General features: G+C 37.1%; 1 protein-coding gene across 5 annotated transcripts in view; it reads left to right on the top strand.

Annotated features, from left to right (window-relative positions):
• The window catches only part of slc8a3 (solute carrier family 8 member 3), a 227,071-nt gene that overhangs the window by 129,514 nt on the left and 71,931 nt on the right, over positions 1-25,626 (top strand). For 4 of the 5 annotated variants that reach the window (XM_028438803.1, XM_028438802.1, XM_028438800.1 and 1 more), the window contains exon 3: positions 13,620-13,726. The exons of the other annotated variant lie outside the window; for it this stretch is intronic. In XM_028438803.1, the coding sequence (XP_028294604.1) occupies positions 13,620-13,726 (107 nt within the window). The remainder of the gene's footprint in view (positions 1-13,619; positions 13,727-25,626) is intronic. 5 annotated transcript variants of the gene reach the window in all.

Here is a 25,626-nt window from a genome sequence, read left to right as displayed (position 1 = left end):
AGTTGTTGTCTTGGTGTTGAGGACACATGCTGCGTGTACACCAATAGAAGTCATTGTAAAATTGTTCCTCTTCAGGTAGACCTTGATCAGGGAGCAGTGTTTCCAGTGCTTACCATCACAACACATTGATTACACTGCTGTAAACGTTGTTGTAGATGTGAGTAAATGCTAACAAGTGTATATGGGAGTGTTACGTGCACTGGAGCATGAGCTATAAACTGTGATCATCAAGTGTGTGTTTTACTGTGTAAGACTTCAGTGCAGTGTCACAGCATGTGTGAATGTCACAGAGAATAGGTCAAGAAGACAGTGGTTTCTCTCACACACACACACACACGCGTACACACACGCACGCACGCACGCACACACGCACGCACGCACGCACGCACACACACACACACACACACAAATCAAAGCTACCAATCATTCTACAATCTTCAATCCTTTTTACTGTGGTTTGATGCCATGATTTTTCATGCCTTTACTTTAAAAGCCACTGGATGTCATAAATCAAAGTGGAGTTAGAAGGTAAAAAAAAAAAAATGAAAAGCTGACTTTGATGTTGCTTTGTAGCACTGAATGCCTGTAAGGGATTCTATGAAATTGTTTTTGTCTGTTTTACACATGCTCATATAATGGAAAGAATCAGGCATTCTGAACACATTCAAAAATGCTAATGCCTTGGACCAGATCTGCATGGAATGGATTGACGAGGATTTACGACCTTAATGTGAGAAACAGTGAAGAGCGTTGTAAGGATTTCTGTCTCCTATAATTCACAAAATGACTACAAAAAATAACCAGAATGACTTAAAAAAAAAAGTATTTAAAAAATGCACAAAATGGGAAGAAAACATACGAATGACAAAAAGAATACACAAACGTGAAAACAAAACAACCACAAAACCTCTTTGTTGTTTCCTATGTTAATGCTTTGATTAATACTCTTTATTCTAATGCTGACATGAATGTTGATCATACGACTCTCAGATCAATAATCACATGTTTGTGTCCCTTGTGATAAATTACCCATGCCTGGATTAGTATATGAAGACAGCCATTGGTTGGTGTGTGATTGTGACCTATGGAGGACTTGTGATATTTCATTAGGTTGTTGTTTATGATCATTTTTAAGCGTCTTTGATTTCCTTCTTCCTGATGCTGAAGGAAAGTTGTTGTTCTCCCAACTCATTAAATGTGATGGTGTTTGTCATTCAGCTGCAGGCGCCTTGACTTGGCTTGGCTGGGCCTCTGAGAGCTGTCACAGACTCACACCCACACCCAGAATAGTGCATGTCCATTAGTCGCCCTCAGCTGGAGTGTGCTGTGCTCCTTCTGAGCAGACCCTCAGCTGCTTCCTCTGTCTCCCTCAGTGTCTCCCTCCATCAAACACTTCATCTCAGAGTGTTTTATTGCATTGTGTTCTTGTAAAAGAGGACCTTCTCTCACGTTTCCTCTTTACCTGCCTGAAATTACAGAGCGCACCCACCTCCCTTTTAGTCATCCTCTCGGTGTCCCACCCCCTTTGTTCTTCATCTCTGCTTTTTCCCTTCATCTACAGCAGATACACAGCAGTTACGGATCCAGTGGAAATTGGGAGTTAAACACAATGGTTGAAGTGGGCCGAAAACTGAATGGTAAATGGAATCAATTTACATAGCGCTTTATCCCCACACTGAAGTAGTCTAAAATCGCTTTACAATATCAGCACATTCACCCATTCACACTCACATTATCACACGAATGGGACTGAGCTGCCATGCAATGCGCTAGTCTAACACTAGGAGCAACTTAAGGCTCAGTGTCTTACAGACAGGTATAGACTTATATCGAACCCCAAACATGTCTACTACATGAGCCACGGTTGCTCCAGGAAGACCGACATGGAAAAGCAACAGTCTTAAGGCACTCGGGAGGAATGGACTTATGGAGGTCCTCTTTGAGTCTGTGCGGACCTCCATGACTGCACAGGGTCCGCCCCTCATACTGGTTTCAGAGGGAGAGTAAGAACAGATGGGATAAATCACGTGTAAACCTAAGAGAAGCTTATCCAAGGTGGAGAGAACATGAGCAATGTATTTACAGTCTGGATGTGGAGTGGTGCAGGCCTGCTCTGATCTGCAGCTGCCTGTGAGCACTTTGGGACGGGGGAGGGGCTCAAAGCAGAAAGTGCAGTAATTGATAAAAAAAAAAAATTACTGAATAAAAATTGTTTATTTTTATATTATTATTCTTTTACAAATTAAAACAACACACAATCGTAAACAACTGTATTCTATTCTTTCACTTTGTCAAATATACAGTAAATCTAGTTAATAAAAATTACAACAAAATGCAGTATAAAAATATCTGAGCTGGCACTACTTGTTACTAATACTGGCAATTTTGTATTTGTCTGTACAGTATAACAAAAATGACCAAAAAAGAATTCTTAAGAAGTCTTTAGGCTCGCCAGAAATTCTTGATATGAAGATGGGATCACGGTCCAAACATTTCTGGAACCACTGTTCTAAAACTCCAGAAAACTCTCCAATAACACAAGATAAATTCCCTACATTTGTCACTAGTCTCTATTGAGAAAAAAGTCACTAAGAGCTCCACAGTTGTGTGCATTCTGGATATCAACAAAGTCTTTTTTTTTTTTTTTCCCTTGTCTGCACATGCTGTCAAAGGTCAACACTACAAGAAGTGCAATCATTATGAGACAAAGAATGACTCTTCTAATCCTATTCATCTTTTCTTTTCTTTTGTTCGTTCATTTGTTTATTGCTCAGAATTTCTGAGAAAATCCTTGCCATCACTATTTGTTTTGTTAAATCAACTACATTTTCTTGGATTGTTGATGTTGGTGAAGTCTTTAGGAAAGCCAAGCCGAGCCTTCTGATACATTCCATGTCCATGGTGAATATCCAAAAGTCAGGATCACACCTCTGACTTTTCACGAATCACTTGACAGATCTGCAGGTCTTATCTCTTCTTTTTTATGATAGAGTCCTTTATTTTGAAAAGGAAATTACATTTCTGCTACAGAATAAAGGACAGTAGCTTTAAGGGGTGAGAGCTGCTGACCTGACAGGAGATAAGAAGTGATCCGCTGCTCATCCTCTTTTCCGTGCCTCCTTCCACCTGCAGCAGCTGTGTGTGTGTGTGTTTGTGCGTGTGCGTGTAGGCAGGCGGACACAAATCTGTTTAGACTCTTTGTTCCCTCCAGACGAGGACAGTTTGGATTCAGATTCACAATTGTGAATGAACAGAGACGTTTGGAGGAGACTCAGGTCTCACACACTCAGTTCTGTGTCACGTGTCTCATTATAGAAGATATCTGCTGGCAAAAAAAGGCTTTGTATCCATGACAACAAGAGTGGGCAAGAAGAACTAATGATAGTGGGTCGGAGGCCTGGACTGAGGCGATCCACATCTCCTTACTACATCACAAGGTGGTCCAAATATTCCCTACTTACTCTTTTCCTATCCACTTTGTCTTCATCACGGCTTTAGGAAACATACTTAAGTACAAGTAAAACTACTGATTTAGAAATATACTCAAAAAAGTACAAGTACCCATAAAAGTAACTCAATTACAGTAACGTAAGTACTTGTAATCCGTTACTTTCACCTCTGCGTAGCAGAGCTGTGTTGAGTCTTTTGTGAGTTATTCTTGTCGTTTTGTTTGCTTCATGGAACGTTAATGAATGACTCCAGCTGCCGGTTGATGTTTCAGGGTTTGTCGGAGTCTAGTGTTTCTTCTGAATCTGTCAAGCTTGCTGTCATTTGTCAGCTCAACACAAGGAAGAGTAGAGACAGTTGTGAGAAAGCAGATGAGCTTTTTGTGTAGGTGTGGGTTATTGAATCAGGGGAGACTTTGTCATCAGATCACCATGAAATCTCTGACAAATCTGTTTCGGTATTTTCTCTAAGATTGCCTGAGAAAAGCAATGAGGAGGACCATAAGGAGTCCCATAATCTACGTCTGTCGACAGATACCCAACCTGCTGAATTAAGAGGGTGATTTCCCATGAGGCACTGGGGCATTTCCCTCCTCTTCGCAGACATGAGATGTGTTTTGATTGGAGCAGATACATTGGTGTGGTTGGACATAGTCACCAAAACTTCAACCATTTCCTTCTTCAATGTCAGCTTTGCCTTTCCTCGAAATTCAACACTGCTCGCAATTTATCAACCAACAAAACATGAAACACACTGTAGCTCAGAATTTATCACAGGGGGCGGGGCCACAAACATGTGATTGTATCTGATCCCAGAGCAACATGATCAACATTCATGTCAGCATTAGAATAAAGACCAATCAGAACATTTACACAGAAAACAAATGTTTTTTCATTTTTTTACAATAATCATTGTGTATTTTGTTGTCTGTTTTTGCATTCATTTTGTGTTTTTGGTGTCATTAAGTAGATTGTGTCATGACCCAGCTTGAAAAGTCACAACAATAGGGCAGTGGGCCGTGTGACATCAATCATGTGATTTCAAGATGGTGTAATACAGGCTATAAAACTGTAAAGTAGTCCTATTTTTAAAAGGCAATTAAATGAATATGGTACATAATAATGTATTTTGTTAGGCATAGATCTTCTAATGCAGTGGTTCTCAAACTTCTTTGGCTCTTGTACCCCGTCTTTTACTTCTGAATCCAAGTTCCACGTTTTGTCCGACTACAACATTTTGCTGAGAAAACTATTTCAAAACAACTATAGAGCATAATTATGAATGAATGAGTGATAACACACATTCTAAAGAATATTTGTGAATAAGTGGAATGAAACAGGATTTAGTGCACTGGTTCCCAACCTTTAATGGATTGTGACCCCATTTTGATATCAGGAATATCTGGCGACCCCAAAAACATTTTTTTCTCGAGTTCGTTTTTGATCATGTTTGATCTCAGTTATTATTTTTTTTTTTACTGCATTTTAGTTGAACAAAATTTTTATTTCACAAAGTGAATGTATAGAAATACAGTTGTTATAACTTGTGTTGTTTTAATTTTATAATAATTCACAGATCTCTAAAATCTATTTTCATTTTTCAGAAATTTCAGGCCAACCCCACATGGGGTCCCGACCCCAAGGTTGAAAAACCATGATTTAGAGGCTCCGGAATAGTTTTATTTTTTATAGTTTTATCACTTTATTTGTTAATTTTCCACTCTCTCTCATTCAAGTACCTCCTGTAGTGCCATTGCATACCCCTAGGAGTACACGTACCCCCTTTTGAAAAACACTGCATTAGACTGATGAATCCCATTTATATTCCTACGATCCAACTACATCAATCTTATTTGTTAATCTACCTCTTCTAATTTTGTTTGTTTTGTTGCTGTTGCTTTGTGTATTTTCTTTTTCGATTTGTTTCTATACTTAGTAAGCCACACAGTGTTAGACCGCATGCACTTTCCTCCATTCTTTATGTAAAGCAAAAGCACCCCAGAGCTCAGGTTGGAGTTGTTGGACGGTGCTAATATTCTGTTTAACTGAATCATCACTGCTTTCACTGAAAACATCAGCAATGAGAAGCTTTGCAGAGAAAAGAGGGGGTTATTTAAAGTGTGTCGGCACCAACAGTGTGTGAGTCTACCTCAAAGCGTTCCCACTCCTTGTGGATTTATTCTTCAGTGTCTGGAATCCAACGAGTAAATGTGCTGTCTAAGAAAAGGCAGCTGCCAGCAGAGCAGACTGTGTGGGTTTGCATCTGCCTCTGGTCTCTGTAGCTGTTGCTTATTGGCTCTGTACATCTTCAACACTTTTCTCTCTTTCTGTGTGTGTGTGCGCGTGTGTGCCATCCCAGTTTTCAGCTCCAGAGGCTGTACAGTGGAGGTGTGAGCCCTCTAATCACCTGCCATTACCCAGTGGCAATTCTCACACTAATACCCCAGCTAAGGGGGCCACAGCCTTCATGTTAAGGTCAAAAGGACCAGTGCTGATTAATTCTATCTCACTACTCTAATCGAATTGGCCAAAGGGGAAGCGTGGTGAGAAATCTGGCATTCTTTTTTTTTTTTTTAGCTGCTTTGATTTAGTTTCACTGTACACGATAGAGCAGTGGTCACCAACACACAGGGCCTACGGGCCATTGTCCTTATTTTAACCTGTGTTTCTGTGTGCAGTGGACAGGGTTTGTACGGGGTGGATTTTCTGTTTGTTGTTGTCTTTCTGAAGGCTCTTTGAGCTGCATTTTATTGTGGGGTTTTCTGTGGATTGTTTGCATGGGGTATTTTTTTATTGTATTTTAATGATATAAAGCACTTTTAATTATATATATATGAAAAGTGCTATACAAATAACATTTGATTTATTGATTGATGTGATGTCCCCTAATTTACATTCGAGGAATCAAACTCACAAAGATAGATGACAGATGTAGTAACTACTTAGTTCAGTTAAATACTGCTACACGTGATGCAGTTTTAGGATTAAATTAACCATCTTTAAATGTTTATTTTCACTGAAACATTGTGACAAATGTTTTAAGTGTTGCAGATCTGGTGTATGGTCAGTGGTATGTTATATTATAATATAATGTATATAAAACTTTTCTGCTTCTGATAAGATAAATATTTTACAACAGCGTATTAGGGCCACATTAAAATAACAAAAAAATCTGGGCACTACAAGATTAAAGTTGTATTTTAATAAAATCTTAAATTTTAATATTAAAGTCATAACATTTTAAGATTTAAGTTGTTATAATTCGAGATTAAAGTCGTAATATTTTGATATTAAAGTCGTAATATTTTGATATTAAAGTCGTAATATTTTGATATTAAAGTCATAATATTTCTATATTAAAGTCAACAAAAAAAGCTCCTATAACTAACTAGGGATGTCAAGATTACAGAGAAATAATTATGATTATAACAATTGTATTTACATTAATTGATTTACAACAACCATTAATTTAAATCACATGAACACTCATTATTGGTCTTTGGATGCTCTCATAACAAAATAATAAATCTTCAATGTAAAGTAACCAAAAAGTACTAGAGAATTAAAAAATATTATTAATAATAATATTATTTTAAATATAAAATGATAAAAACAACTCCTAAATAACACAAATTGCTTCCACTTACCCCCAAAACACAAAAATCAGGAACAATTTTATACAATACAAAAATGGAAGCAAGAACAATACAAAATTCAAAGGAAATTACAGCCAAATATACAAAAGGACAATAAAAACACACAAAATGACTTATACAAAGAAAATTAAAAATAAACAAAATGTCTACAACAAACCTACAGAAATTACAGAAAAATACACAAAATTATTCTAAAAACACGACAGTATTCCAAATCCACAAAATGACAACAAAAATATTCAAAGATGATCAAACTCTTTGTTATTTCCTGTATTAATGCTCTGAATAGTCATTATTTTAATGCTGACATGAATGTTGATCATGTGACCCTCATATACCAACACGTTTATAAAGTTTACGCACCTCTTTAGTGGCTGCATGATTTCTTTAACTGAATAAATGCTGTTGCACATTTGAAATTTTATGACTCAAAAACAGACAAAAAGGACCAAGGAAAATTTCTTCAAATCCCAGCCCTTCTTCATCCACACCTGCAGACCCCTTGCTGACACTCCCATCATCCTCCCCAAAGAACAGACACATACCACAGAGATAACCTGACACCCTACATCAGAGACATCTTTTTCAACATGAAGATTGGAAAGGAAGAAATAAAAATAAAAGCTACAACACCATCCAATGCTTTAAAGGCAGAACTACACGTGTTATCCATTTAAGACATGTGACCTCAACTTTTAAACCATTAGATCTCGGAAGCTACGCGGGTTTGGGCCTGGTTAGTAGGTAGATGGGAGACCACTGAGAATTCCTGGTACCACAATGTCGTGGCAGTCACCCCAGTGGTATCTGTCATTGTGTCCTTGGGCAAGGCACTTTACTCACATTGCGAAATATGAATGTAGTGTGAGTGTTGGTGGTGGACGGAGGGGCCGATGGCGCACTTTGGCAGCCTCGCTTCCGTCAGTCTGCCCCAGGGCAGCTGTGGCTACAACAGTAGCTTACCACCACTAAGGGTGGAGTGAAAGAATAATCCCTTGATTCTGTAAAGCGATTTTGAGTGTCCAAAAAAGCACTATATAAAATTTATGCATTATTATTAGTAGTATTATTATTATTGTTTTAATCTCTAACTTAAAGGTATTGTGGACGATTTTTAAAAAAGAAACACCCTCTCCACATTTTGAAAAAAAAAAACGCGCATGCGCAACACGCCTACGTGTGCGGGAGAGCGTGCACGAGCCCCGTTTTCCTCGTGCACAGCTCTGTTTACAAGTTGGTGTGGACATCGGTCATACAAGCTTACCTTACAAAAGCACTTTTTCCACTATGTCAGACTCGCCACCGGTAAGTGAAAATCCATTTTCAAAGGACCCGGTGCGCACCGGGCATGAGCACGAGCACGTACGACGGCCTTTCATAAACATGATTGACAATTGGTAGAACCAATAATATTGATGATCCACCCGGAAGCTAAACATCGTCTACAATACCTTTAAGACTTTTCCAGGGAAGGTGTGTCTTAAATCATTAGTGATTAATCAACATGTTTTTTTTTTCTTCTTTTGGGTTATGCTTAAAGCTAGAAATAATTCAAATCAGTCATTTAACAGATAATCAATTGACAATCTGAATTTCATGATGTTTATAAAAGTTTTATTTAAAAGTCTTAAGAAAATTCATCCTGTAACTTGCACATACCCATCCTCCATTTTGGCCATTTCTGCCCTTTTTGTTTAAAAGTACACATGTGAATAGCCCCACCATCTTGTCTTCTTTATTGGAAAGTTAAGACTCCCGCTTCTTTCTGCTAACCAATCAGGTCTCACTCACTCCTGTATTGCAGATGTGTTTTAGCCAATCAGATAACCTCCTGACATGTTTATAAAATCCCTCGCTCTTTTGCACTCTTACACTCTGACCTCTGCTCAGTCTCATCCAGTCCTCCTCTTTGCCTCTAACTTAGAGGAGTTTTTCAGTTTAGTGATACAGAATTTTTGAGAAATTATTTGAACTTCTCTCCAGTCAGGAAGTGGCTGCAAGCCCCTTCCACAATGACTAACTTTAGGTTTTATCTCCATTTTTTGAATTAGCTTTTTCTAATTTTTGGAGCCAGTCAATTTGTATAGCTTTCAATGAGTAACCTTTAAACGAACTCTACCGACTTTGATTTGAGAACTTGTTGGTTAAACTACCCATCGACGCCCAGGAGTGGTGCCCTGTGAGAAGGAGAACCAGAACCCATCCAGGCTGACAGTCTCCCCGCGGGCCCGTATAGTGAATGAGTGGAAAACATCCTGTCGTCATCACGCCTGTTCAAAAGAGGGTAAAAAACTGCATTCATTCTGGCAGAATGGTGTGTGCTTGCAAATTCTAATTCTCTCAATCAAAAATTCTAGATTCATAGTCCATAATTTAATTTTGGTAAAGTTTTATTAATTTCATTACTTTAACTTTCCATTTCCCTTCTTTCTCCCCTATAAATCCCAAATTCACACGAACATCTAAAACACTCAGAATGTGTATATACTATACATCCTTGTTTAAAATGTGCATTTTGTGTGATACCAATGAGTCAAAATAACTGTGAATAATTGTGAAACTGCCTAATTTATCATCATCAGTGTACTTATATCAATATGTTAATTAACCTCAAGTGGGTCGTAGCAGAAAAATACAGATGTTTTGGGTAAAAGATCAATTTCAACATATTTGTACATCAAGGTTACATTTTTACATCTAAAATATGTGTATAAAACATTTGTAATATCACAGGTGTAAAATATGACATCACGACTACAAACTCCACAAATCCAGTGGTCCTAGAATTACCAGACAAACTAAACACTATGGTTGTGTTGTAAATGTCATACTAACGTACTAAAGTTTGATGTCAAAATAAGTATGTAGTGCATTCACATTAGATAGTATGAACAGATTGAGTACGAGAGAAATACCCAGATGTTTATTATATGGGGACATTTTTGTAAGTAGGGCACACTAGTCATACTTAACTGCCTCATGATGCATTGCGAGCAGAATGTAAAATCGTCCTGGGACCAGCTTTAAGCTAATAGTCAAACATCCCATTTTCAAAATAAATGCATCTATTATTGTCTTCAATTAGTTTTTTATTGCTTTTGTTAATGGGGCTTTTGTTTTGAAGTTAACCAGAAGTGTAGTCAGTAGCACAATGGAGGGGCTCCAAAAATCTCTGGAATATGGGAATTAAATGTGTTTCCACAAGTTTTATGGATCAAATGAGCGCATGTTGATATTTTACTTGGTCACTTTTTCACTTAAAATGTTTTCAGTACTTTCAAAGGTGGAGAATCAACAGAGCTTTAGCTTCAGTGTGCTTGAGGGGTTTGTTAATGTGTTTGAAATGCAAACTTGGAAGTATGCTTCAGTGGGAACTCTCATCATCCTATTCATACTTATGGATGACACGATATACTCTTTGAGATTGTAGTGCGTAGCCTAAATCTAGAGTGGATCGGGCAGGAAAATTCTAGACCGATTGTCTGTGTTTCCTGTCAAAGTCTACATTGATTGTTTTGGTGATTCAAGGTCCAATGTAAATTTGTTTTAAAAAATGTGAATTTGTTGTGGAGTTTGTAAAAGTGATTTGCACTTTGCAGCCACCATAGATGGATGACTCATTTATTTATACAAAGACAAATAGTATTTGTACAGCTCCTTTCTTCCTGCAGTTTAGTGTTGACTTAAGTCAACAAACTGTGTCCTTGCTCATATAATCCAACCAGGTTAGCTGTACTGGCCTTGTTTGCCAACATTGGCAACCAAATATGTGTTTTATGCTCTATTTCCAAGTGCACATATATAGCCATCTGGTCTGCAACAAATTAAGAGCATGATTCCTGCATTGGAAACACCATTGGTTCCACAGAGGGAGAAATTTGGGTCCTGCTGCTCATTCCCTCTGACATTAAATATGCAACTGTTTTGTCCATTTGCATGACTGCATAGTTAGAGATTTTTCATTTGTGGTCCCTCTTGGTTTATGTATGAATGTCAGGAAGGCTGTGTGTGTGTGTGTGTGTGTGTGTGTGTGTGTGTGTGTGTGTGTGTGTGTGTGTGTGTGTGTGTGTGTGTGTGTGTGTGTGTGCGTGTGTGTGTGTGTGTGTGTGCGTGCGCGTGTGAGGATCTTTTACCTTAGACTCCAGTGCTTCATCTTTTCACTTCTCATGGATATCATCAAGGTGCAATGCAATCAGTGAGACTGTTGAGAAGCAGAAGGAAGAACTGTTCTGATGTCTGGGGAACTTTGATATCCATCTGATGTGAGGCATGTGCGGAGGTGAAAGTAACAAAATACAAGTAGTCACTTTACTTGTAATTGAGTTGTTTTTATGGGTACTTGTACTTTTTTGAGTATATTCCTAAATCAGTCATTTTACTTGTACTTAAGTACGTTTTAAAAGAAGTAAAGTAATATGTTACATTTCTACACCCAACCGTTACTGAGTTAGTTATCATTTTTTGTTTTAAAATGATCAGTGGAAATTGTAAACTGCAAAAACTGAATTGATCAGACAACAATTAAATGAGTCACATCATAGCCGACCAATCAGATTAAACATAATGCACCAAAACAGCATTGAATATTTTATGTATGACTTACTTGCACTTGTACTTGAGTACAATTTTCAATCAAATAACAGTACTTCTACTTGAGTAGGATATATCAGTACTCTTGACAGGATGGGAACTAGTAAGTCATACATGGGCAACTGGCGGCCCTTGGTCTAATTTTATGCGGCCCCCAAAGTAAACATACAAAATGACTAAAAATACACAAAACACAAGCAAGAATACATTAAAAAAATACAAATAATTACATTGCAGGAAAATACAGTAAAAGACAAGAAAAACAGAAAATGCAACAGAAACATATAAAACGGTGACAAAAATTAACAACTAATACACACATTACTCCAAATGACAGAAAATTACAAAAGTATGCAAAAGACAGGAAAAACACAAAAAATCACTCCGTAAACCCACAGTACTAACAAACAAGCAAAACGACAACAAGAAATACACAAAAATTACTTAAAAAAAAAAAAAAAAAAAAAAAACAAAATGACAATACAAATACACAATATGGGTCCAAAAAAACATTGATTTTACAGGGAAAATACACAAAAGGACAACAGAAATGCACAAAAGGCCTTATAGCGAGCAAGACAACAAAAAAAGGAAATTAACTTTACTTTTCGGCTCCATACGTGATGCATCTTATTAGGGCCAACCCATGCTTTCTAAACAGCTTGCCTGAAAATCAGGCATCCAACGTGTATTTGTGCAGCTCCATAAGTTGTCACACACATAATAAAGTGTGTCCTTCCTATTTCAGGGCTAGCTGCGCTGATCTCCACTGTTGTTGCCTTGTCTGTCGAGTTCTGTAGTGTGGCTTGTTTAAGGGAAGGTCTGGGTATTGTGAGAAGTAGCGTAAGCAGCGACTTTTAAAACAAGCATTTTAATACAAAATTGGCTATAAAATATATATCTCAGAAATATGGAAAAAATTGTAAAGAAGGATGAATAATATTAAATACTTGAATGATATGATCTGTACTGTTTGATTGCATAAATAAAACAAGTAAAATTATTTTCTATTTTGCCAAAATATAAAACTCGACATATCTTGAATCTCGATATACTGCCCAGCTCCAGTGAGCGGGGCCACCGTCGCTTTGTCCGTTTGTTTTCATTCCACGTGATGAGGCGTTCGCACTCCAATTGAATTCTATTCCTGGATGAATTCCTGCTGTGATAGGCTGAAGCCCACAGAAGTGTCGCTACCTACTGACCACTTAGCTGCCTGCGCTAGTCAATAACTCTTTATAAAGATCAATTAGGGCAATCAGTGGCGAGCGCGCCACGGGGGCTGAAGTAACATATTGAGCGGTTTGTGTGCTATGATGACACACACACGCACACACACAGCTCTGTTGTAAAGAAAGGGAGAAACAGGCCTTACCCCTCTGGATGTTTGACTTCATTAAAGGGCTTTTCTCCTCAAATAATAAATGACTTCCTGCGCTCAGCACCCAGAGGTGGAGAAGTCCTGCCGTGTCTCTCTCGTTCTCTCACACTGGCTCATAAAAATCGATCGGGATAGCGACACTTTCTTTCATTTATTGCCCGCTCGCCTTTTTGCCCTTGTGATGCGTTTTAGCGGCCGATTGATTAGCGGCGATGGCAGTTTTCACTTCATTGTTGTGCTTTTCATCCACCCTGCCTGGGGAGAGCTGCCGAGCCTCCGTTCCACATGTTTCCAACACTGATGATGAATGTGATTGACATGACAGCCGAGGTAGCCAATGAGCTCGCTGCTGACAGACCGGCTGGACCTTTCAACTCCTAACCTTTCCTCCATGCTGATTATTAATCCGACTTACAGTGCACACATCCTGTGTCCCTTCATCACAAATTAACCTCTCTCTTCTCTCCTCCCTCTCTGTCCTTCTCCTGTCCTCTCATCCTCCTTCCTCTTTTCTCTTTTTCCTGTTATTCTCCCTTTTTTTTGCAGCAAACTCATTCACGTGAAAGTAATTGACGATGAAGAGTATGAGAAAAACAAGAACTTCTTCCTGGAGCTGGCTGAGCCTCGCATGGTAGACATGAGTCTGCAGAAAGGTGCGGTGCTAAAGCTACTTCTTTGTCTTTGTAACACTTTCTGTCTGTTTACCCTGCTCTGATCTGACGCGCACGTGTTCATCTCTGTTCTCTAGCCCACATATTTGCTCTGTTCTTTAACCCAAACTTTCATCTTATTGTTTCTCCACTTTTCACTCCAAGTCTGTGTCTCAGTGCTGAGCTTTCAAAGCGTGCCAGGAAAAAGCTGCTGCTAAATCACAATGTCCCCGTCACAGTGACTTTCACCTCAGACAGCATCATCGTCTGCATAAAAACAGAACAGAGTCTGTAGTAGCTGTACTACAATGAAAAGAGAAAGTTAATCTGCATAGGCAGAGTTTGGGATTCTTGCCAGAGGGCAAAAGAAAAAATAGAATGGAATATATAGATCGTCTCAAGATTCGCGCCAACCACAATGTGCGTAACATATACAACTAGAAAAGTACTCAGCAAGCAGCTCATTTCCACCCATATTGTGATTTCTACCCAATGTTGTAATCCTACATTGAATTTATATACACTATTAGATTCATTGATAATCAAAACAGTGATGTTGATAGGTTTTAAATGTAGTGAGTCCCCGGGACCCACAGGTTGTGATTTGAGTGGGTCTCTGGGAAATACAATGGGTCCCCCCAAAAAAAACATTTCTTTCTATTTCTTATATTTTTCTATTTCTTAAATTTTAGTGTTAAACGCTCTTAATGGTGGTATGATATGGCTATAATTAGCAGATATATTCATGTATGTTAAAATGTATCTGAAATTAAACAAACTAGTACAGTGCCCGTCGGAAGTATGCATTCATGTGGGAGCATAAGGGGTATAATTGAGTATTTTTGTATCTTTCTGTTGTCTTTTTGTATAATTATTGTTTTTTGTTGCCATTGCAGTGTGATTCTGGAATATTTTTGTGTATTTTTTTAGTGTAATTTTGTGCATTTCTGTTGTTATTTTGTGTATTTTTGTATAAATATTTAGTTTTGTGTATTTTGAGTCATTTTCATATGTTTTTGTTGTATTTTTCTGTAATGAATGTGTTTTGGAGTAATTTTGTGTGTTTTTGGAGCCTTTTCGTACATTTTAATGCATTTCTGTTGTCATTTTGTGTACTTTTTGTATAAATATTGTTTAGTTTTTAGTGTAATTTTACTCATTTAGTATATTTTTATTATAAATACTGTGTGTGTGTGCCAGCAATGTCCTCCGTGCATTATCTATCACACATGCGCTCGCTTCTTGCACATAATCCATTGCAGGTTGTTAAGAGAGACACGGTAACTACGGTACGCCAGTTAAGTCAACTATTCATCAGTATGTATGTCTATGCTGTACACCCCCAAAACTAAGAGAGAAAGTTCGTTACACCAGTGCCACCACTGGATAAGTTTGTGTAGAGCCCTGATAATAATAAAGATAATGATACGGATATAGTATTATTAGTGAAAATAGTAATAGTAATAATAGTAATGGTCAAATTAATAATAATAGTAATAATAACAATAACAAAGTAATATAATAAGAATCTAGTAACAATAATACGACAAAAAAACAATATGAAATAATGATAAGGTAATATGATAATATAGCAATGCTAATAATACAATGACAATAAATATGATGATTATATAGCAATGCTAATAATACAATGATAATAAATATGAAGGTAATATAGCAATGCTAATAATACAAAGATAATGATATCGATATAGTATTAATAATGAAAGTAGTAATAGTAATAAAAGTAATGTTATAATGATATTAATAGTAATAAAATAATATAATATGCTAAAAACTATTAATAATAAACAAAATTAAATAATTATAAGGTAATATAATGATAATATAGCAATGCTAATAAAACAATGAGACAGTAACAATAATAAAAAATATTAATAATGAAAAAGAATATAATGGTAATTATAAAAATGGCAATAACTTTAATAAAATAGTAGTAAAATTATACAATAACAAAATATTATAATAAAGATCCAGTAACTATAATACAATAACAAAATAATCAGGTAATAGCAATAATAAAAATAAAATCAGAATACCAGTAACTATAAGAGAAAAGAATAATATTAAAAAAAAAAGAATATAAGAATAGCAATAACAATAATACAGTAGTCGTACGATTTGATGGAGATAATAATAGTGAAAGTAGTAATAATAGTAATGGCTATAATAATAATAGTAATAACAGCAATAACAAAATAATGTAATGAATACCAGTAACTATAAGATAAAACAATAATAAAAATGACTAAAAATGTAGTCACATCATTCATCGCTCCGTCTTTGGCTGCAGCAGTCGAAGCACTCGAGCACCATGTGATAAGCTTTACCTTAGCTTTCTTAACTGCCGATGCCAACATTAGAACTACGTGCATGTTTAAACAGACTTTGGGGGGTTTGCAGGTGATTCGCCCTGTGCGCTATAAAGGGCGCTCTGCTACAGAAAAACATGCATGTTTCCCAGAATAGTACGTCCCACAAAACTGATTAACGCCGATAGATGAACAGCGGTTGATTCACAGTTCATCTGTTTCGCCTTCAAAATGGATACCGGAAGTCGTCTCAACTGTGATCAAAATGGATGCTGGAAGTCGTCTCAACTGTGATCAAAATGGATGCTGGAAGTCGTCTCAACTGTGATCAAAATGGATGCTGGAAGTCGTCTCTCAACAGATGGTGCGCTAGCGCCCCCTCACACCCTGAGGTCAAAAGCTGAATAGGTTTCATTTCGGGGCCGTCCAGAAGTGAAATAAAATTAAAATAAACATTTTGAAGTGACCAAATTACTCCAAAATAACAGATACACACACTTGGGGTATTTGGAACCCGTCGACCGAGTTTCAGGTCGAACTTGCACCGTGTCCGGGAGATATTTGCTCCACACGCACGCACACACACACACACACACTCACACGTCCCTTGAATTATAGTATAGATACAATTCAAATGAAAACAAAATGGTGTCTGTTGTACAAAAATAAATTATCAATAAAAGTGCTGATTTTAACACAAACAAAACATTCTCATCACCATGACTGTCCAAAAATAAATTGTCACCAAAATCTTCTTGTTAGAACAGTCAATCACTATGAAACTTATAGCACAAAAATTGAACTTAACTAACAGCGCAAAGTCTGTTGAGAAAAATAAAATGATCAAATATGTTTGTGGTGTATTGTAAGCAGCTAGTTAACTTGCTGATTGTTGTTGTAGCTGCTAAACTAGCACGTACACAAAGGGATCATGTCTGCACTGATTTAAGGCGTGAAGGGGTCTGCTGACGGCTTGGTTTCTTTTGCTAGTTACTGTGATTTCAAACATAAGTTAATGTTCACAATGTATCATACCTAGAAACATCAAGTTCTTATCTTTGACTTAGGGCCCTATTAAATTCTTTTTATTTTTTTTTACAATTTCCATTTTATTTTTTCCCCAAATTCCGTGTTTTCCACTTTTTCATTTTTTCAAATTACGTTTTTTTGTTAATATATTTTAATATATTTAAAAATATTTATCATTTTTTAACTCCTGTGAGTAAACAAAATAAATACTAATACATAAAAAATGCATAATTAAGCAAAAATGTATGTAAAAAAAAAAGTAAGATACAATTAAAAGGTATATATAAATTGTAGTTACATGGATTATTCTGACTGCTCCTTTTTAATTATTTATATGTCATATAAAGATGTATGAGAACAGCATTAATGTCACCCAATTTCCTCTCAGGGATCAATGGTTTACTGAATCTGATCAGGTTTAATGATTAGGTTTTGATCAACTTAGTTTAAATTAACCTAATTTAAATTATCCTATCTTCTGTAGCTCTGATGAGATGTTGTTCAAATGTAACATTCTAATAACGTTGCTCCAACGGACTTTTATTTTGTAAACTGGAAGTTCCCATTGAAACGTTTGTACTTGAGGTAGCTTGCTGACTGTGAATGTCTACCTATGAGACACGATCAAAAGGCTTTTAATAAAAAGAACTAACAACATGGACTGAGTTATTCTTAGTTAACCAGACACAACAGTTTGAACACTGAGCAGGGGAAGATGATTAAAGCTGATCACGTGTTCACGGAGCACCGCTGCGCTACACGAAGCACGGATGAAGCTTTCAGGGGGGAGGGCGGTGCACCTAATAAGCGGTCCCAGGAAACATTTTGAAATGAAATCCGCGTTAACTAGCAAGTTGGCTAAACTAGCATGTACTCAATGGGGATCATGTCTGCGCTAAGTTAATGCATAAAGGGGTCTGCTGACGGCTAGGTTTTTTTTTGCTAGTTCCTGTGATTTTAAACATAAGTTGTTGTTCGCAATGTGTCATTTTTCATGGGAAAAATGACGTGCGTCCCTGAGACGCATAGATAGTGGATTTAATGCATCCCTTTAGATTTTTATGCGTCAGGGACGCAGTATGTGTACCTAGCAACATCACTGCATACCTTTAGCATTTGAAATAACAAAGATATTATTAAGTGTCAAAAGTTATCAAAACATTGCAACCTTGTTGCAAATCATGCTTTGTGAGGGCTAGTTATATTTTTGTTTTATATATTGTTTCATGAAAATGTCATCCAAATCCATTCTTAACTTTTCAAGTTATCTTGCTAACTGACAGACAACTGATAGACAAATAAACGAAGGGTAAAACATAACCTTACCGCTCTGCACTTCGCGGAAGTAATAATGCAAAAATGATTAGTAACATAATTGATATACAGTGACGTGCCGTCAGGGTAGGCAAGGTAGGCAGTGCCTACCCAAGGGTGAATTGATATTTTGATTATTTTTTATTTTTATTTTTTAAATTATAAATTATTTATTTTTCCATTTCCAATAGCCTACAGTACCTATAAGTTTGAAAGTGTCTGAATTTTGTGCGTTTCATAGCCCAAATTACTAAACAGCGCTATTTCCTGGAACAGCTGCACAGTCTTTTTTTTTTTTTTTTTCGCTCCGCTGTAAGGCAGAGGGAGGCCACGCCCCCTCCCAAAGGCACATCACTCCTCTGCCTCTGTTACCATTGCGTGATTTTACGTGTTTGCGCATGCGCAGTCAGGTCCCCAATATGAAAACCATTTACGTGTAAAGGCAGTGTAGACAGCTGCCTTTGGATGTAACAGCGCTATGCTAAATGCTATACGTAAGTTCACAGTACATTAGTGAATAGATGACATGTGACCGCTGCTGCTTCGTTCTCTAGCTAGTGGGCGGGATAACACTACAGTGTGGATGACAGCGCTAGAGACGATAGAGAAACTTTGTTTTGAGGAAAAACGACAGCTTTTAAAAGATAGAGACCAACATCTGAGCTACCAGACCTTCAGCAAAGGTAAGGTCAGAAAATGTTTCATACTTTTCACAGTGAATGGAACAAAAGGAAGGATTGACTTTGTGGATGCTCCTCACTGAGGCTGTTCTAAGTTGTCATTTTTTCCGTGTTTCTGTTTCCAACACAAACAACAGATGTGCTGCCGTGTCATGAGATATATGTTGTTGGGAGAGTATGGAGGCTATATTAAATAATTGTTTATGTTTCTTTAATGGTGTTTATGATGTTGATTTTGTTAGATGGCTAAACACTTGTTCATGTGGATCTTATTGGGTTTTTTCTTTCTTATTATGAATTTTATATTTTGATAAGCGCATTGAGATGACTGTTGGAAATTGCTTTATACAAATAAAATTGATTTGAATTGAATTTACACTTGACAGCAGAAACATATGAAATTGTCATTGGTGGTCTCGATTTGCAACGTGCCTACCTAACCCTAGTGGTCACGGCACGTCACTGGTCACACAAATAACCAGTCTTTTGAATTTTAGCTTAGTGTGGCGAATTAGCTCGTTCTCTGTTTACCTCATAAGCCAGGCCCGAGACAGAATTATAACTCAGAACAAAAAAACATTTATTTTCTCTCTGGGGGAAACTAGGGACAAGAGTTGGAATTCAGCAATAACTATAAACTATTTGCACAAAACATCAGTAACATTCACTCTATTGTTACTTTGTAAAATTGTATCGTCTTGTATCATCCCTATTAAAAAATAAATAAAAAAAAAACTTCTATTACATCCTAACTTTAACCACTAACTCTTCTAACCCTTACCATCTGAGTGTGAAAAATCACTGAGGTTGTGAGAAAACTTAATATGAAACATATTTCAATATTTGTTAACAACATAAGTGTAAGCCATAGCCCTGTTTTGTGTTTGATTAAATTGGAATTGACAGTTTTTAGTGAATTTCCATGGTAATTACGATTACAAAGTCAAATATCTAAACTCCATTACAATTCAATTATGATTACAACAGCAACCGATTTTAAAATTACAATTACGATTATAATTAGCCATAATTGTAAATTATCAATTACATGATTACAATTATAATTGACCCCAACACTGCATTCAATTGCCCAATTTTTGGGAAAAATAGCATGTCAATAAGTATTATTGTCCTAAAATATGCATGAGTCTAATTTTAAATAAAGAGAGAGAGAGAGAAAAAAAAAAACATTCCAGATTGCTTTTTCAGTTTCAGAATGTGAATTTCATATTCTTATTTTATTTTGCTTTTTTTGCATGCCTCTGGTTAATGAATAAAAACATGCCAGGTCTCATCTCTTAGGTACCGCTGCCCTCACACAAACCTGTTATTTTTAGACTGATCTCAGTGTGAAACAAGCGTGTCCCTGTTCTTCCTGCAGCTGGCGGGGTTCCTCAGTTCCTTAGCCTGTGAAACTGCAGTAGAGGTTGCTGCAAACTGAAAAGGTGTAGAGGAAGCAGAGCAAAAAAAACAGACAGATTGGTAATAGCAGCTGGAGCTAAGGAGGGGAGATGCCAATGGGCAGGTTCACTGTGCTTTGTTGGGTTCACATGAGATCCAGCCTGTGTGTGGTTTTACTGCTTTTATCCATGATAAGACACATTCTGTTTCTGTTACACACAGATATGTACTTCGGCTGTTTTTGAAGTGTCACACTTTGTACTATACACTACAAACTTAATTAGTATATATGTCTATAAGCAGTGCTTAATTTGTAAATCATCCGGTCCCGGAACACCGGCTGCATTTTGATTTGGCAGTAAGAGAGAGGCAAAAATGTCACGGAATAAAACATTTTTTAAAGCGCCTTTTGCTAACCAAATCAGCCAATAATATCACATTAACACAAACAACCAATTAACCTAAATCTTTAACAAAAGAATAATGAATCAGCGTTAAATAAGTACTCTCACTCTGCCCTGTTTCAGCACCAAATTTCAGCGCAAAATCACCACTAATTTAGCCACTTTTAACTTTTACACCCATAACTACTCTAATCAATCAGCAGCACAGGTGAAAATGAAAATATAACTTTCTATCCTTGCAACTTTTTTTCATTTTTCACAGCCGAGGTCTGGCTTGTCTTTCATAAGCCAAGAGTAGCAGCTTCTCTTGGCTTTGAACTGAGCCTCTGTTTCAATGTTCATATCAGAACTTTCTCCTTCTCTTCTCTCTGTCCCCGAGTGCTCCTGGATAGTTCTCCTCCTGTGTCCTGACTACTGGAGGCAGGTTCTCCTGCTTTAGCATCATTGTTACAGGTGCTACTTGCTAAGCTAACTGCTGCTGTACTGCTGCTGCCTTCTTTTAGCCAGTCAATGGTGAGCCTGCCTTTCCAAGCAAGAACATGGAAAATATCTATATGATTGGAATTGTGATAGCAAGCATGTTGCTGATTGGAGCAGCTTTCTGACCTATCGCCACATCCATATTACGTTGGAAGCTGTTTTGGGAAGGCTGCCAGTCATTTTTGATGAATGGAGCAGGGCTCTCAGCACTCAGACTCATGCTACTTTGGAACGTTTACGCAGAATTGAATACAACTTGGAGAAGTTGAATGCTCGACTGCAAGTTAAGGCCACCTTATTGGATTACTGCTGGAGACCAGGACTCAAGGCTATCGAAATTGAGTTAGCCTGAATTGAAAACAAATTGCTATCATCATTGGCTCCCAAAGCCAGCGGTCAAGGCCGTCTCATCTATCCACCAGGATGTTGTGCAGAAAGACGCTTCATCCCCACTCCTCCTCCTCCACCTCCAGCTGGAACTTTGTTTCTGAACTTTGATCTACTCAAAGTCATCACACGTCATTTGACTGTATCAGAATGGAGCGAAGGGATTATATTTCAACGCTTCCCGCAAGCTATAGGAGAGGCCGGTGAAGCGTTCACAAGAGGCTGCATGAATAGTCAACTGTCGTTGAAGAGAAAGGGGTCAGAGACATTTTTAGCCACATTGTTTTATTAATTAACATATTTAATTCATCTAGGAATGATTTGTGTGGTTGTACATTTGTATGCCTACAACGCTATATTTTTCATAAAATCATACTTATTTTTGATTAATGTTGATTTCTGAGTGGAAAGTGAGTGTTCGTGACGTTCTTTTGACGTTTGTCTTACAATGAGTAGTGCTTTAGTATGCGATTCGGAACACAGCTTTTGGTTCAACCCTAGCTCATTCCAGTACTAATGCTGTGTTCAATGCTAGCTTAAAAGCTACAGGAGCTAATGAATGTTTGATCAGAGCTTATAAATGTTGCATTCACACATTAAAATGTATTGAGTGTAATTTTCATGACGATTTGGTGGTTTTTCAGGGTTAGCCGTGCTCTCTTTGTACTGCAGTGAGTGCTGTTGTTTCACTCTGCTGTGAATCACATCATTTCATATGTAGGGCTGATATTGTTGTTCGTAACCTCGAATGTGTTTTTTTTTTCCTTCTCATTAATAAAGCCAAAGCGCTGGAGCTGAATAGATGAATATTATATGAGGGTCTTTGATTTGTTCACCCTTTTTTCCTTATGCAACAGTCATGCTCCATTTTCCTCTGCAGAAACACCAACAAACACAAAGCACAATTATTTGGATTGTGTTTCTCCATTAGAGAGGGTCAAACAAACCCAGTGTAATGAAAGACATAGACTTTTATCTGTCTCTGAAACATATGCAGATGTCCTCATGGGGGAGCATGATGTGAACCCTCTATGGAGTGTGTGATGTGATGAAAGCCATCAAACAACAGTAACCTCGAACCTGTGCTTCTCTGACTTTCTCTCAAATGCTCAATGACATTATCATCTGCTGTGAGGTGGAGGGCAGCTATGGCAGCTTCAACGCACGTACACGAGCACACATACACACACATGTAACTCTACTTTTGTGCAACCTCTAAACTAGTGACTACAAACACACAAAGTCACAAAAAAATACAATAAATACCTTCAAAAACACAAAATGACTCAATAGATAGCTATAGAAATAGATAGATAGTTATATATATATAAATAAAAAATAATAATATGTAAGCACATCATTCATCTCTCCGTCTTTGGCTGCAGCAGTTGATGCAGCATCTACGTGTATAACCTCGAGCACCATGTGATAAGCTTTAGCTTAGATTTCTTAAATGTCGCCATTAAAACGATGCGCATGTTTAAACGGACTTTGCGGGCATTTCCGGAGATTCTCCCTGTGCGCTATAGGACTTGACTGCTTCTGTGTGTGGTGCTCTGCTACAGATTAAAAGCCTCACGAGCTTTTGTTTTGGGTATGTGGTGAAAATATGAGCATTTATAATGCTGTGTTCACGGATAAACATGCATGTTTACTCACCAGAATAGTACGTCCACAAACTATAATCATAGTGGAGCCGTATTGTGGACCCATCCGCTCACAAAAACGTTACAGTTTGAAGAAGCAGATTGTTTGTGATATGGTCGGCTAATGACCGTCAGCACAGCCACCGCCCACAGTCATGAGACGAAGAAGGAAGTGAAGTCCGTGACCCGAGAAGGAAGTTTGGAATCACGGGAATAATATTAAATAACCATGAAATATTAAATTAAATTACTTTTAGCGGTACAAAAAAGTTTTTAATATTGACCTTTTTTTTTTTAACGCAAACAAACTGCGACACAGTTTGTTTGCAGTATTGAGCTCAATACTAAGAGAGCCGTAATCTTAAAATCAACATTTTGACCGTTTTGCAGCATCAAATTACTCCATGCGCACGCACACGCACACACACACACACACACACACACCTTCCTGTCTTTATAGTATAGATGTCGGATAACAAGGGAGGGAGAAAACAGAACTTTTTCAACTTTGTCCCTCTGAATGAGGCTAAAGGGATGCATATCACTGTAGCAAAACCATTATAAAGTGATTTTTTCCATCATACCTTCCCTTGTACTTTAGCTTTTTTTTTGGAATGCATGTTTTGTTTTATTTGAAGGGCTAATATAAATGAAAATCTTTGTTGTACTTTTTATGAAAAGCAAAGGCTACTGGAATATTAAAAAAAAAAATCAATATTCAATAAACATTTACTTTCTTTATGCATTATTTAAAGGGGACATATCATACGAAATCCACTTTTTTAGCCCTTAAATGCATTTTGTTGTATATTTAGAGTGTTAAGAAGTTCAGAAAAGTTCAAATTAGTGTCTTCAGGTCTTCCATTGATATCTTTATATTCTGTTTTGCTCATATTTTTCAATCTGTTTCGATTTTTCTATTCTCTATTACGTTTTTTGAACTATTACATCACAGTATTTGCAGCGGAACTGCCAAATTAGTACATCAACTCCAGGCCCAACACTTCGAGCAATCCGCCATTTTTATTTCTCACTTTTATTTTGTAGTCCAAGCTCAAGGATGCAGAAGTTATGAGAGGATAAGTCAAAATGTTCGGTTGTTGGATGTAGTAACCCACACGCTTCATTACACCGTCTCCATGTTGAATTTTCACAGACTGTCACGTGACTCTCAGAACATCTCGCGTGACTTACCGTGACTTACCTCTCTCAGAGGTAGCATTCAATAAAAAATTGAAGTTAAAGCATGGAAGTTAAATTGAAGCATGGAAGTTAAGCTCTGACCACTCGGTTCGAAGGTAAACAATAATTTTTATTTTTTTTTTTTAAAAAGACAGCCAAATTGTAGATCATACATTAATTTTCTTACTCACTCATGTAGTTTGGAGCTTTACATTTTGTTTTGCGCAGTTTTGTTGTTTTTCTGATTGGCGCTACAATCACTATGGAGTTTGGTTATCAGTGTCTCAAACATTTCATGTTTACACACACAGTCACCACACATAAGGTATGTTTAATAAAAATATACTAAATGAGTAAAATAGAACAAAAAACGAAACAATATTTATACAAAAAGTACACAAAATGACTTTGGAATCACACTACAACGCAAAACAAAAAAAATAATTATACAAAAAATACACAAAAAGACAATTGAAAGATGAAAAAATACTCACAATGACTCACTGAAAATAAAACAAGAGACCAAAGTGAAAGGAGAAAATTGTGTTCAAAGGTCAGAGACTTTAGATTGATTCCAGACGTGTGTGTTTTCAAACTGTTCCAGTACACTTACGTTAGGGAGGCTTTTGTCACCTCTGCCTGCAGCACCTTGTGCTTCACTGCACTGATGCAGTCAAATATCATCCAGGTCGTGACATCTCTAAGGATGAGTGGACACTTTCACATTCAAGGAGCCTCACACACAGAAGGATGGGAGAGCTTCCCATCACATAACTTATATACATTCATTATTTACTCAATATTAAGATTTAAGGTTAATGATCTTATTCCATAACTCAGTGTTTCTCAAATGGGGGTACGTGTACACCTAGGGCAGGGGTCTGCAACCTTTACTTTCAAAGGAACCATTTTGCCTCATCTCACCTGGATTAAAGTCCTACTGGAGCTGAAAAAATACCTTCTCAATGAAGACAATGCAGTGTATTAAATTCTATACAGTTAAAATTATATAGAATGTTTGATTTAATTTGATTTATATTGATCATT

Source organism: Gouania willdenowi, chromosome 22 (assembly GCF_900634775.1).
Source record: "Gouania willdenowi chromosome 22, fGouWil2.1, whole genome shotgun sequence".
NCBI lineage: Eukaryota > Metazoa > Chordata > Actinopteri > Blenniiformes > Gobiesocidae > Gouania > Gouania willdenowi.
This window is presented reverse-complemented; position numbering and strand designations above follow the sequence as displayed.